Source organism: Lynx canadensis, chromosome B4 (genome assembly GCF_007474595.2).
Source record: "Lynx canadensis isolate LIC74 chromosome B4, mLynCan4.pri.v2, whole genome shotgun sequence".
Classification (NCBI taxonomy): Eukaryota; Metazoa; Chordata; class Mammalia; order Carnivora; family Felidae; genus Lynx; species Lynx canadensis.
This window is the reverse complement of record NC_044309.1, coordinates 61,838,695-61,852,539: the sequence shown is the minus strand read 5'-3', so window position 1 is coordinate 61,852,539 and position 13,845 is coordinate 61,838,695. Positions and strand designations below refer to the sequence as shown.

The following is a 13,845-nucleotide window of genomic DNA, read 5'->3' as shown; positions in this document are numbered from 1 at the left end:
TTCATCATTTATCATATCTGTGACACTGCTGTACATTAGAAAAGAACAGTTTTGTGCGTGGTAAAATTTTGGCAAATCTATTTAGTGAGAGATACCTTTAGTACTGCTGAGATAAAATGTTTTCTCAATAGTAGAAGTGCTGTGTTTGTTTGTGCTCAGTAAATCCTCATTTTTTAACTATTTTAGAAATCTATGTGAATATTTTAAGAAAAGCCTTTTATAGTAGTATCCATTTACGTGGCAATCTTATAAGGGCTTTCTTTGCTAATTTTAATCCCACTTAAAATAGTTTCCCGTTGTTTCCTTTTTAAAAATTGTTTTAATTCTGTTTTGTTTGCTTTCTCAGTTTCTCTAATAGCATTTACCACTATGGCTTTATTAACCATAATGGAATTTTCAGTATATCAAGATACATGGATGAAGTATGAATATGAAGTAGATAAGGATTTTTCTAGGTAACTTCTTTTTTCTTCTTGAAATACTTTTAGACTCAAATTGTTTTGAAGATAACATACCTTCTTTTTTAAAATTTTTCTAACTTTTTATATGTGGTTTATTTTAGTTATGAAGAAATAGTACTGGAAAATTCTCTTTAATTGCATGCATTAGGTGAAATATTTTAGAATTATTTCAATCCTGGTTAAATTCTAAAAGAGATTTTCTTGAATTAATATGCACTTGTATAAAAAAGGTTAGGAGGACATAATATATATTTAGGTGTTTTAATGGTAGAAATTATTTAATGTTTTGAAACTGTTTACTCTTTAGATTTTGAACTATCTTACTGACTTGTGTGAGCTGGAAAAGTGTCTAAAAGCTACATTGTGTATGCTTAAAACTAGATTTATATAAATTACATCTAAATAAAATTTTAATGTAAATAGTGTCATCTTTAAACCTTTGAAAGTATATTCTTTAATTTATTTGTATTTGGATTTTTTAATGATTGAAGATAACAGGTTTATAATAGTAAGACTGCACTGGGGGGGGGGGGGCGCCTGGATGGGTCAGTCGCTTAAATGTCCAACTTTGGCTCAGGTCATGATCTCACAGTTGGTGAGTTGGAGCCCCACATCGGGCTCTGTGCTGACAGCTCAGAGCCTGGAGCCTGCTTTGGATTCTGTGCCTCCTTCCATCTCTGCCCCTCCCCCAATTGTGCTCTGTCTCTGTCTCTCAAAAATAAGTAAATGTAAAAAAAAAAAAAAAAAGACTGCATTGGATGGTGGGCAGGGGTGGGGAGGGGGACATTTACTTCTCAGTTCCTATTCCAGCTCTGCCGTTTACTAGCTATGTGACTTTCAGGAAGTTACTAAATCTATATCTGCATGTGCTTTAGTCTCCTTTTTCATAAAATGGGGATAATTATAGCACCTTCCTCATGGGGTTAATGAGAATTAAGTAAGGCAGTATTTGTAAATTGCTGTGTAACCTTGGGCAAATAACACAACTGACTTCTTTTGGGCCTCAGTTTCTTTGTCTGTAGTATGAGTATTATTCTTGATACCATTAGTTTTCAAAGAGTTTGTTGTTTTAAGCACCAGTGAATCACTTTTTGCTTTTTTTCCAATGAAGTATTTCATAGGTTACCATGTAAGCCGAGTGGGGATGCCCAGAAGCTTGGCCACTTCACCTTATTCTCTGGTTCCTACAGCATCTCCTGAGTCATTTGGAGCACAGTTTGAACTCTAGACAGTTTTAACACTCTATGGAAGCTCCAAAAATCTGTAATTCCTATTGAAACAAGATAAAATGATTAGAATGAAAAAGGTTTTGTTTGGAAGTACAGGATGGGACTGATATGATTGTACTCATTCTGTTATTCACTGATGATTGATTAATTTTGATACTTGAAAATTAATTTGATTTGAAAATAAGGCATTGACTGAGCCTTTTTTAAAGGCCATGCGAAATTTTAAACATCATACTGTTGTTTTTTTTTTCTTTTTCTGGTAGTTTGTGCATTTACCCTGAGCCACACAGACCTAGTTTTCAATATACCACTTCAGTCAGGCATTTAGGCTGCTTTGAACACCACCGGCTTATCTGCAAAACTGTGAAGCTGTATACTTTATAGGTCCATGATAGGGAATAAAAATTTAATATTTGTAGGGCATCAGGCATAATGCCTGATATATGATATTTATCTGATAAATAGAGGAGAAAGACTTGTAATTCCTTACTCTTGATTTGGAAAGTTTTACGTTTTCAAAAGAATATTCTATATAAGGTTTATGTAAACAGAGGTAGACTTTTCTGAGTTGCTTGGAGTTATTGTTGAGTTTGTTGAATTACCATTATCGAATTAAAGGATATTGTGTTAAAAACCTGTGACATCAGAAAGGCTTTTAGAATTGCAAAATAGAATTTTTACTTTCAAAATGCCTTTGTGTTGGCCATAATAAATGCTATCCAGTTATTTATTTATTTTTTAATTACTTTTTAATCTTTATTTTTGAGAGAGAGTGAGAGAGAGATTGCAAGCAGGGGAGGGGCAGAGAGAGAGGGAGACCTAGAATCTGAAGCAGGGTCTAGGCTCTGAGCTGTCAGCACAGAGCCTGATGCGGGGCTCGTATTCACGAAATGTGAGTCCGTAACCCGAGCTGGAGTCGGACTCTTAACAGACTGAGCCACCCAGGCTCCTATCCAGTTTCTAATCAACATATTTTATTCTGTTTGAAATCTGAGTTTTCATAGAGCAGTTGATTTATATTTCTTATATTTTGTTGATCACTTGGCAATACTAATACTTTCTTTTTGTCTTTTAGCAAATTGAGAATCAATATAGATATTACTGTTGCTATGAAGTGTCAATGTAAGTACACATTAACTTGATGAATCCATTTATTGTTTATGTTTTAAACAATTGCTAATAAGTAAAACCACTGGTGGTGCCTTAACTTTATTTTTTCCTTTATGATATCTTAAAATGCTATGGTAATGTTATTTAATAATGCAAGTTTTTTTTTTTACCCAGCTTATATTCTTTAAATTTCTTCTCCATAAAAAGGAGATTTAGCTTTCATATTAGTATAATTAAAAAGAAAATCGGAAGAAATTCTTGTGAGTTACAGTTCTAATTTGGGCGTATCATTTATTTCTTATTTGGAGTACCAGTTTTACACCCATGCTCTACAAACATATCCTGTTTGACTGTTTTGGTTTACTACTCTTTACTTTTACTTATGCATATTAAAATATGGATTCAAGTCTTTTAACTTAATGATGATACTTTTTTCTGTTTTCTTGTTGCTTCATTTGATTATACTGCTAGAAGTAGAAAAATGTTAATATGCTAGATAGATAATGTTTAAATCAGTATTGCTGTCAAAAATGAGGATGCTTTTGCATGAAAGATATCTTTTGAATTACTGCCTAAAATGTGAAGACAAAGAAGTTAGTATTTCACATAAAAGTTTTTTAACTGTGAAATAGTTTTATCTAATTAAGGAGATTAATTTCTGGGAGATTTCATTGAGAAAAACTTTAAATCTCTTTTTTCATTTATTTTTCCTTATGGTAGTTGTTTTAGGAGTAAAGAAACACATATTTATGAGTCTGTGTTATTACTGAATATATCATATTTTGCTTTATTTTAGATGTTTGCATACCATTAAAATTTTAGTCTTTTCAAAATAAACTTTTTCTATTTGTTGATTTTTAAAAAGTCATCAGTAGTTTTCTCCTAAAATTTCTTTTAATTTCTAAAAATAATTCTTGTATTTAATATTTCATATACCAGCCATTTAGTACTTGTGATTAGGTTCTTGACCATTTTTGCAAAGCTCTTCAGTGAAGTGAGTTTACACTTTTTACTATAAGAATATGAAATTACATTACATTTCATGGTATTTACTGAACAAGAACTAGAAAAAGTATTATCGATTTTTTGGAATACTTTCCAGAAGTATTTTGGAACACTTTCCACCAAAACTATGTAATGCTACTTATTTGAACAAATAAGTGGTATAGGCAAATGATTATATATGTTTGAATTTTCTGTTAGTCATCTCTGTTTGTTAATTTATATCAGATATAGTTTGGCTCTGAACATAGGATGTAAAACTTCTAATTTTTTTATGCAGATGTTGGAGCAGATGTATTGGATTTAGCAGAAACAATGGTTGCATCTGCCGACGGTCTAGTTTATGAACCAGTAAGTTTAATGCACATGTTTTTTTAAATTAATATGCTTTGAGGTATTGTTTTCTTGAAGACAGTTTTGATATTTGCTTTTAGTTTTGTATGAGCTAGACTCTTTTTTTTTATTCAAAAGTAATCCATATTCTTTACGAAGATTTGTGGGGGGGAGTTATATCTAATCCCAAAGTCTTGAGATAACCATTGTTAATTAGATAAGGCTGTAAAGTCTGTTTTATAACCTTATTTGTGTTTTATATTTTTTGTTAATGCTTCCTAATAGTTTTCTCTTTTCTTATAGTTGCTTTAATGATGAAATTTTCTTCTTTTCTTCGAATGATTTGGAATGATTTGGAAATTCTGTCCTATTTGTATTGTACCTTTACCAAATTTAAGTCTAGAAATGTTTCAGCTGTAGTTCTCTTATCATAATCAAGAATGAAGCAATATCTAGAGGAGAAATTTTCTATGCATTTACTTCTCTCTTCTTCATATTTCCATTTCCCAAAGTTAGTGAAATCCTGACATTCTTCTACTGTTGGCAGAGTACGAGTTGTGTATAACCAATTTATCAGAAACACCACCACATGACAGGGGCAGGTAAAACACATTACAGGAGCAGGTGATAATAAGTCATGATAACCAGCTCTAAAGAAGCTTTAGGGAATAAGGAATGGAACTCCCAGCCCCTTTGAGTTGCTCACTGCTTTGTTGGCATTGTGGTACTTATGTTTATCCATGCATTCTTGAGTTCTTTTGTTTATCATTGACAGTTGTGAACACTTCTTTAAGCAAATTGCAAAGTGAAGACTAAAGCTGATGGAGAAGGATTAGAAGTAGCTGAATTTCATGGGGAAAAAAAAAAAAAGGAAGCCTTTAGGTCAGTTTCGATTACCCAATTATTTGTAGCTTATAGCAATAAAATATATTTATGCCTTTTGAAACACACTTTTTAAGTAGAGATTTCTAAAGAAAAGACAACTTTGTTATTGCCACGCTGAATCTCTCTGCTCCCTAACTCCTGTATTCTCACTCAAAAAAACTGATTTCACAGTACTTTTTTATGAGGTTAGGTACCTTACACATTCAGGTACCATGTTATCACATATTAAACTAGTATCTAGAGATGTAGATCTCGATAGTTATTAGACACTTATGATGTTTGTATTACATTTCATACTATTAAGAATAATTACTGTTTTAACTCTGTTTTATTGCTTTTATTTTCTACCATTCTTTATTTTTTATCATTTTGCAGAAGGACTTTTTGAGACTTCTTAATCAGTAAGAATATGTGGGTTATATTTTATGGACTCTAGCACAACTGTCTACGTTGTTCTGTTCTTCATACATGTGAGTTTAGCTCAGGATATGGTGTTTTGTATTCAGAACTTTATAGACCTTCCTTCATTGTTTTCTGATGCAATTATTTTTTCCTTCACGTATAACCTTTTCATGCTTGAATGCTTTTTTCTTTTACTTTTGCAATTCACATATTTATCCCATATATCCAGGTGTGGATCCCCTTTGGGTGTGGATTTTTTTGTTTTTGTTTGTTCTTTGGTTCTTGTTGATCTTAATGATCTGAATTTTAAAGTTTATATGTGTATATATATATGTATACACACACACACACACACACATATACACACTCACATATACACACACACACTTTTGGGCTTGTTTATCTGCTTTAATTTTGTTTAAAGCAATGGTTTTACCTCTGCTTTTTAAAATTCTTATATGATGCTGAATCTCATGGAGTGGTTCTCAATATTCTTATCAATTCTTACATTAGATGTGTATTTCATACTTCTCTGAGTTCTGAGAAATTACCTTGATCCAGTATGACCTATCTTCTTTTCAGTGCCTTCATTATATTTTAAAATTCAATGATTATATTCTATATCTTTAATATCTCATAGATCATTCCATTTTTTTCCTGTCTGCATGATGCTAAATGTCGGTGAGAAATAATTAGAAAAACTTAACACTCTTCTTATTCCTAGCAATGGTATCATAGAGGAAAATTAGCCCTCATACTTGAGATTGACCACTTTTTTCAAGTTAATGAATCTTTTTATACATTCATTTATTTATTTATTTTCTTGTCTAATTTTAGATTGGGGATATAAAGTGGCCCATTAAGTGATTGAGAGTTGAAATAGACTTGAGTTATGTCAGTTCCTATCTGACCCACCTTCTCCAACACACACACTTTTTTTTTCATACCTAGATGAAAGGGTACAGATTTAGATATGCTGTGTTTCTTTCTTTTTTTTTTTAATCCTTATTTTTGAGAGAGAGACAGAGCATGAGCAGCGGACAAACAGAGAGAGAGAGGGAGACAGAATCTGAAGCAGTCTCTAGGCTCTGAGCTGTCAGCACAGAACTCAACATGGGGCTCAAACTCATGAACCATAAGATCATGACTTGAACTGAAGTTGGATGCTTAACCGACTGAGCCACCCAGGTGCCCCTATATTGTGTTTCTTTTAAATCATGTTAGAGCTTAAGATGCTTTTGAAGAGGAAGGAAGAAGTCGGTATTTGGTCCAGGATAGTGGAGTGGTCCACAAGGGCCCTCCCAAATTTTCTTTTCTGTGTTTGTTTTGACAGGCTAAATTGAGCTAGGGTAACTCCTCTTTCTTTAGCTCATGTGACCATCCTCATTAGCAACCAGCTGTGGCAGCATTCTTGCTTAACTTAGAACACTGTCCATGCCACATAAGAGCTAGGAATAACACATAAGAGCTTGGAATGTCCTCACCATGTGGTCTCTGGCACTTGATTGAACTCCTGTAAGTGCTTCTAGGGTAGAGACTGCTTCTTCTTTGGGTGTCTTACTATCTTTTATCACTGTTTCCTCTCTTACTCTGAATTAGGGACTTTCCTTGTTTCCTAATATAAACTTCTCTGTCCCATGAAATAAATTATGTCTTGGACTCTTTTCTCACTCTAGTCTCCCTTTCACCCTTGTATGCAAGCTTGCATAACTTCTTGATGATTTCTAGCATGGGGATGCAAATTTAAAATTATTTAAAATGATAATATAGATTGTGTCCTCATTTTATGTTTCTCTGAACATTGTGAAAATTTGGTTTTGAGGACACTTAATCATCTTTAACCTCCCCTCTAAAATTTAAAAAAAATTTTTTTTAAATATTTATTTACTTTTGAGAGAGAGAGAGAGAGCGCACCAGTGAGTGAGCAGGGGAGAGGCAGAGAGAAAGGGAGACACAGAATCTGAAGGAGGCTCCAGGCTCTGAGCTGTCAGCACAGAGCCGGACGTGGGGCTCGAACTCACAAACTGCGAGATCATGCCCTGAGCCAAAGTCAGATGCTTAACCAACTGAGCCACCCAGGCATCCCTAAAATTTACTTACACTTTTTCTTTAGCATTCTCTCCTTATTCTGAGTGGCTCTCATTCCTACTCTTTTTTCACATTTGTTAAGTCCCTGATTTTGTTTACATATATTTTCTGGAGAGCTTATCTCTCAAGCTAGATTTTTAAGCTCCTGAAAAGCATTAATTTTATCCTTTCTTCTTTGTTTCACAAAATGTGAAGTATAGGTGCCTTGTTAGATAATAGGCACTAAGGAATATGTTAGAATTATGCAATTGTAACAAGATTATTGATTATTACATTGTCAACAGTTAGTCATCTCTTTCAGTCACTTGTGGAATAGGAAAGCTTTATTTAAATTTAACTGTCGTATGGGGTGTGTGGGTGGCTCAGTCAGTTGAGCCTCGCTCGGACTCTTGATTTCGGCTCTCACGGTCATGGGATGAAGTCCTGTGTCGGGCTCCACACTGAGCATGGAGTCTGCTTGAGACTCTTTCCCCTCCTGCTCCCCCCCAACAACAAAAAAATTAAATTTAACTGTCATATAATTAAAAGTCATGTCTTGGCCAGAAAGGTAGGAACTTAAAAATACTTAATTGTATACTTTTTATTAGTAATTTTTAAAATGTTCAGTATTTCTGGTAAGTATTCGTTCCTTTGTCCTAATTTATATTAAAATATTTAGGTAAAAACTATCAGTATAAAATTATTTGAGAAAATGTTTACTTTTTATGTTTTCATACTTACTATCCTAATATGTACTCCGAATATTAAAAACTTAACCCTAATAGCTTTACTAGTTTCCAACTTGTGATCACACATTATGCTATGAGAGTTACTACTTTGCTATTTACTATCATATTTCATTACTATTTCTTTACTTAAAAGAATTTAAAAAATGGTGGAAAAATGAGGAATCTGAGAGCTGGGTTTATATATGGACTCTTACAGTCTCTGATTTTGGAAGAAGTTTTTAACCTATTGAGCTTCTTCCTCACTTAAAAAAAGGCAAGAATAATAACAAACTCAGAGCTTATTCTGAAGGTTCAATGAAGTGATGAATTAAGTAACATAGTACGTAGCATGCGGTAGGCTACTCAGTAGATCCTTTACCCACATGCTAAGCACTACACTAAGCAGTTTGGGGAAGTCAAAGGAAGAATCACATAGTCCCTACCTTCAAAAGTTTTATTTACAAGGTAACTGGGAAGCAGTTGCATGCAGCCTCTTGTTTGCCATCGTGTGTTTTACAGATGTTAGCATTTTCCTTGCGTGCTATGGTGGGAAAAGGGTGGGAAACATGCTGTAGACAAGTTCAGCAGGAGTAATCAGAGACAATTTCATTGTAATCAGAAAGATGGAGGCAATTTAACCTGGAGGATATGGTATGTAGGATTTTGACAGACATGAGGGTCACAATTACAGGATACGAAGTTCCCAGGTTGGTATAATTAAATTACTAAAGGCAGAGATGTAGAACTATTTGATAGAATGAAGGCTTCTTCCACTTTGATTAAAAAACTGAGGATTTTGGGGTGCCTGGGTGGCGCAGTCGGTTAAGCGTCCGACTTCAGCCAGGTCACGATCTCGCGGTCCGTGAGTTCGAGCCCCGCGTCGGGCTCTGGGCTGATGGCTCAGAGCCTGGAGCCTGTTTCTGATTCTGTGTCTCCCTCTCTCTCTGCCCCTCCCCCGTTCATGCTCTGTCTCTCTCTGTCCCAAAAATAAATAAACGTTGAAAAAAAATTAAAAAAAAAACAAAAAAAACTGAGGATTTTATAGAGAGAGAGTAGTAGGTTAGGAGCCGATTATGGAGGGATAACTAATATTGCTAAATTTAAAAAGTAGAATCTATATGCTTTGTTATGATTACCTTTATAAAAATCAAAAGTGGCCTTTTTATTGCAAGGTTAAATTGTGGATATTGCCATAAAGCATGGAAAGCTTGCATATTTCCCTCTGATTCTACAAGTCACCTAGTCTGACTTTGAATCTATGAAGATAGTACTTAAATACAATTTCTTGAATTATTCCTTATTTTATTCATACATTTGGGAATTATAGGGCAATTTGTGTAGCTTGTTTCAAAATTGTTGATTTCATCGTGGCATCTTTCTGGCAACAATGTGGGCTTTGGATGCTTGGATATTACAGTCGAGCTTTATGTTTTTCTTTTTCTTCTATAAAAACTTTCATGCACGTATCATTTAAATGATTTTAAGTCCTAAAATACCATTTTGTACATATGCCAGATTATCAGCTTATAGTCATTCCTATAAATGTGGATAACTGTAACAGGTAAATATTTGTGATCAGTAAAATTCCTTTATATTGGCTATGAGTAAGAATATTATAGATTATATTTTTTCACTTACAGAAGATTAAATGTAAATCATGAATACTTGTTTTTATCAGTATTATAAATTTGTTACTTGCTCAAAGAAATTTTTTTTTTAATTATGATATAAAAGCCAAGAGAAATTGACAGTGCTAGTGATTATGTTTTCCTTTATTTCAGGTAATATTTGATCTTTCACCACAGCAAAAAGAGTGGCAGAGGTAATAAGTGAATTAAAGTATTGTGGTCCATGAAATCTGGATCAAATTTTCTCTATTTTGTCCATTTTGAATTATTCATAGATTTAACATTTTTGTGGGCAGTTTTAGGGGTGAAATATTAACAGAATATAATATTTAATCTTTATAATTTCAAAAATATTGTCAAATTATAGGAGAGTTTTGTATAATGTTTTCTCTAGTGTACTTTGAATCATAAGTACATTTTAGTTTTCATTTAAAATTTTATTAAGTATTTAAAAATTTATAAGGCAATATGTGATCATTTAAAATTCAATTTGAATATAAAGGGTATGAAGTAAAGGGTATATATTAAAAGTAAAAACCTCTTCATTATTACTCTTAGTGCTGCTGACTAGCAGTTATAACTAGAGTTAAATTTCTTTTGTAGCCTAGAGATTTTCTGTTAATTTACAATTTTCTGTATGTTTGCATATTTGCTTGTGTTTTATTTTTCCCATTACAAATGGTGTCTTTCTATACATTCATTCTAGAACTTGCTTTTTTCTACCTAGCCTGGTATTTTGGACATCTTCCCATTTCATTACATACAGCATTCTGATAAACTATAGTTCTTATTTGATTTTTATCACTGGGCATTTAGATTATTTGCAGGATTCTAATATTAAAAACAATGCTCAATGAAATTTCTTGAACCTAATTCCTTATATACTGGTGTGAATATGTGTAAGTGTGTGTAAGTGTATAGAAATGGAATTTCTCTTTCAGAGGATATTTAATTAACATACTGATAAGTTCTTATCACAAAGAAAAAAATTTGTAACTATGTGAGATGATGGTTGTTAACTTATGGGGTGATCGTTTTGCAAAATAGAAATATGTCAAATCGTATATTGTACACTTTAAACTTATACAGTGTGATATGTCAAGTATATCTCAATAGAACTGTGAAAAAATATATTTTGATAGGTGATGCCAAAATATCTTTACTTACACTCCAAAACTGATAGTATTTGTTTCTACACAACCTCACAAATAGTGGGTATAACCAAGGCTTTTTTACTTTTGCCAATTCTGTGGGTGAAAATAGTATTATGCTTTTTTTTAAATTAACATTTCTTTATGAATGAATCACTTGAATATCTTTATGGATTTTTTTTCCTGTTGTATTTCTTTTTGTGTGAAACTGCTCATTCATACCCTATGCCCATTTTGCTTGGTTGTTGGTTTTTTTTTTTTTTTTCCTGATAATTTTAAATAGTCCTTTGTATATTAAAGAAAGTAGTCCTTTGTTATAAATGGTTCCCCCACCCCTACTCCCATATAGTGCTGTTTTTTTCTTTTCTTTTTTTTCTTTTTTGTTTCCAGGGCTTATAAAGGCTCTACCTAATTTAAGATTATTGCCAAAACAAAAAAACAAAAACCCTTTTTCCCATTTTTTTCCTTTTTTTTCTTTCTAAGTACATTTCAAAGGCATTTCTCTTTTAATTTCCAGTTTTGCCATTTGTGGAGATTTTAAAATTGAGGTGGAAATCAAATGTAGTTGTCTCTGGGCTTGTAGTACTTTTAGTAGAAAGCCATCCAGAGATGAAAGACATTACTTTAATCCAGAACTATTAAAGTGAGAAGCCTCCTTTCACATGGAATTTTATTCAGTGTTCAAGACACTGTGTTTTTACTATTAAAATGATGGCTGTTTTCCATAATAGAGGTGTTTTTTTTTTTCATATCTTCATAAATGGAATATAAGCTTAGATATTGGTATATTTGAGACAAAACTTATACACAGAGTTTGCTGTCTTCAACCTCTTTTTCCATTGCTCAGCACTGAAATTGGACTCTGGAAATACAAGACACACATCAAATAAGAAACTTTCAGTTTCTGGTAGCTTTAGATCCAAAGATTTTGTCTTGAGACGTGTGAATCTGAAGATGGGATCTGGTTGTTGAATCTTTGTAGATTATCAGTTCTGCTTCTAAACAAATATTCTAGAATGGACTAGAGATACCGAAGGACTAACATCCTGAATAATGTACATATTAAATGGTTCTTTACCTTTAGAGTTTGCTGAAAGAGATGAAGTTTTCTTTCAGCTGGTATTCTGCTTTTTAAAAATATTTAAGATCCCAGTTAGTCTCTCTCCTGTAGCAGTAAATAAATCTCAAACCCTAGACATAGCCTTTTTGATTTCTGCTTTTTTAGTTCTAGATTTAAGATTTATTCTGAACTAAATTTACAGTGTAAAAATGAATTGTTATTTTAAATAGACCTATTTTACCAGTGTTTTTAGTGAATGGTGCGTAAATATTTGATCTTTCACTTGCACTTCTAAAAAATGTTTATCATTATGGTGGGGAGTGAAATACTAGATTTACGTTTGCTTCCTTTTATAAGGGTCTATATTTGTTTATAATTTTCCCCAAGTTTTATATAGGTAGATAAACTTTTTTTAAAAACACTTTACTTTTTAGAGTAGCTTTAGATTCACAGCAAAATTGAGCGAAAAGTAACAGAATTCCCAAATATCCACTGCCCCCCCCACCCCCCGTGCACAGCCTTCACCATTATCAATACCTGGCACTACAGCGGTACATTGCTTACAATCTGTGAACCTGTATGGACGCATCATTATCACCCAAAGTCCATAGTTTACTCTTGGTGTTCTACATTCTATGAATTTTGACAAATGTATAATGACATATGTCTACCATTATAGTATCTACAGAATAGTTTTAGTGCCCTCAAAATCCTCTGTGTTTTGTCTGTTCGTCCCTCTGTGTGTAATTTTTGTACCTGGTGAGTTTGAACTTTAAACAGATGATTTTGGATTTTAGTTATCTGAAGACGTAGAGTTAAAGGAGGTAAAATAGGATTATATTTAAAGATACAGACTTATTGCTAAACATGGTAGGAAATAACATGGCCCAATGGTAGAAGTGTTAGAGGGAGAGAAAGCTGTTATTCTTGGTTTTGTTGTTCAGAATAAATAACTTTATAAGTTACTGTGAACATAAAGAAATTTGTAAAAAAAAAAAACTTGAACTAATTTGTTCTATGGGGCTAGGTATATTTAAAAAGAAAATCTAAGTATGGGTTCTCAAATATATACTTTGTTTTATAGTTTTATGCCTTATATGCTAATATTCTTTTAAAAAATTACAGGTAGAGTATAATATTTTGCTCAGAATGGTCTTATACCATTTTTCTTTGGAAAAAGACACACCATAATGGCCTATTTTGTAATGAGAATTAGATGCTTGTGGTATGGGTTTATACCCCAGTAGTCTCCCACTTAAGTCCACCAAATCTGTTGTACTTGTCTTATTCTTTGTACCTGTCACACTTTATTCCGTACCCGACAAAAGGTAAGAATTTTGTAACAGCTGCATGCAAGCATGAAAAAGGAGTTTAGATACTAAGGTGAGGAGAAGCTCCTTAGTGACTCTGACTGCACATCTATTATTCACTCCATCAGCTATTAAACTTAGCTGCCCTACCTCATTTTTCCTTCTTTTAAGGAAATGACCAAAGAAAATTTGGTACTTTATTTTAGAATAAAGTCTTGTAATAACAAATATATGGGTTAAGTAAGTCAGCTAACCATTGTTATTTTAAAAAAGTGTCAGCTCTCTTGTATTCCTAGGTGTATTTGTAACCGTTGCTTGTTGATGTTGTATGTAGGATGCTGCAGCTGATTCAGAGCAGACTCCAAGAAGAACATTCACTTCAAGATGTCATATTTAAAAGTGCTTTTAAAAGTGACTCAACAGCACTTCCACCAAGGTGAGATGTAATTTTTAAATGTACACCTATTTATTAGGATTTG

General features: G+C 32.9%; 1 protein-coding gene across 2 annotated transcripts in view; it reads left to right on the top strand.

The window, feature by feature from the left end:
- The window catches only part of ERGIC2 (ERGIC and golgi 2), a 43,539-nt gene that overhangs the window by 11,121 nt on the left and 18,573 nt on the right, over window positions 1-13,845 (top strand). For both annotated transcript variants that reach the window (XM_030322083.2, XM_030322082.2), the window contains 5 exons: window positions 347-455; window positions 2,766-2,812; window positions 4,083-4,153; window positions 9,999-10,039; window positions 13,701-13,802. In XM_030322083.2, the coding sequence (XP_030177943.1) occupies window positions 347-455; window positions 2,766-2,812; window positions 4,083-4,153; window positions 9,999-10,039; window positions 13,701-13,802 (370 nt within the window). The remainder of the gene's footprint in view (window positions 1-346; window positions 456-2,765; window positions 2,813-4,082; window positions 4,154-9,998; window positions 10,040-13,700; window positions 13,803-13,845) is intronic.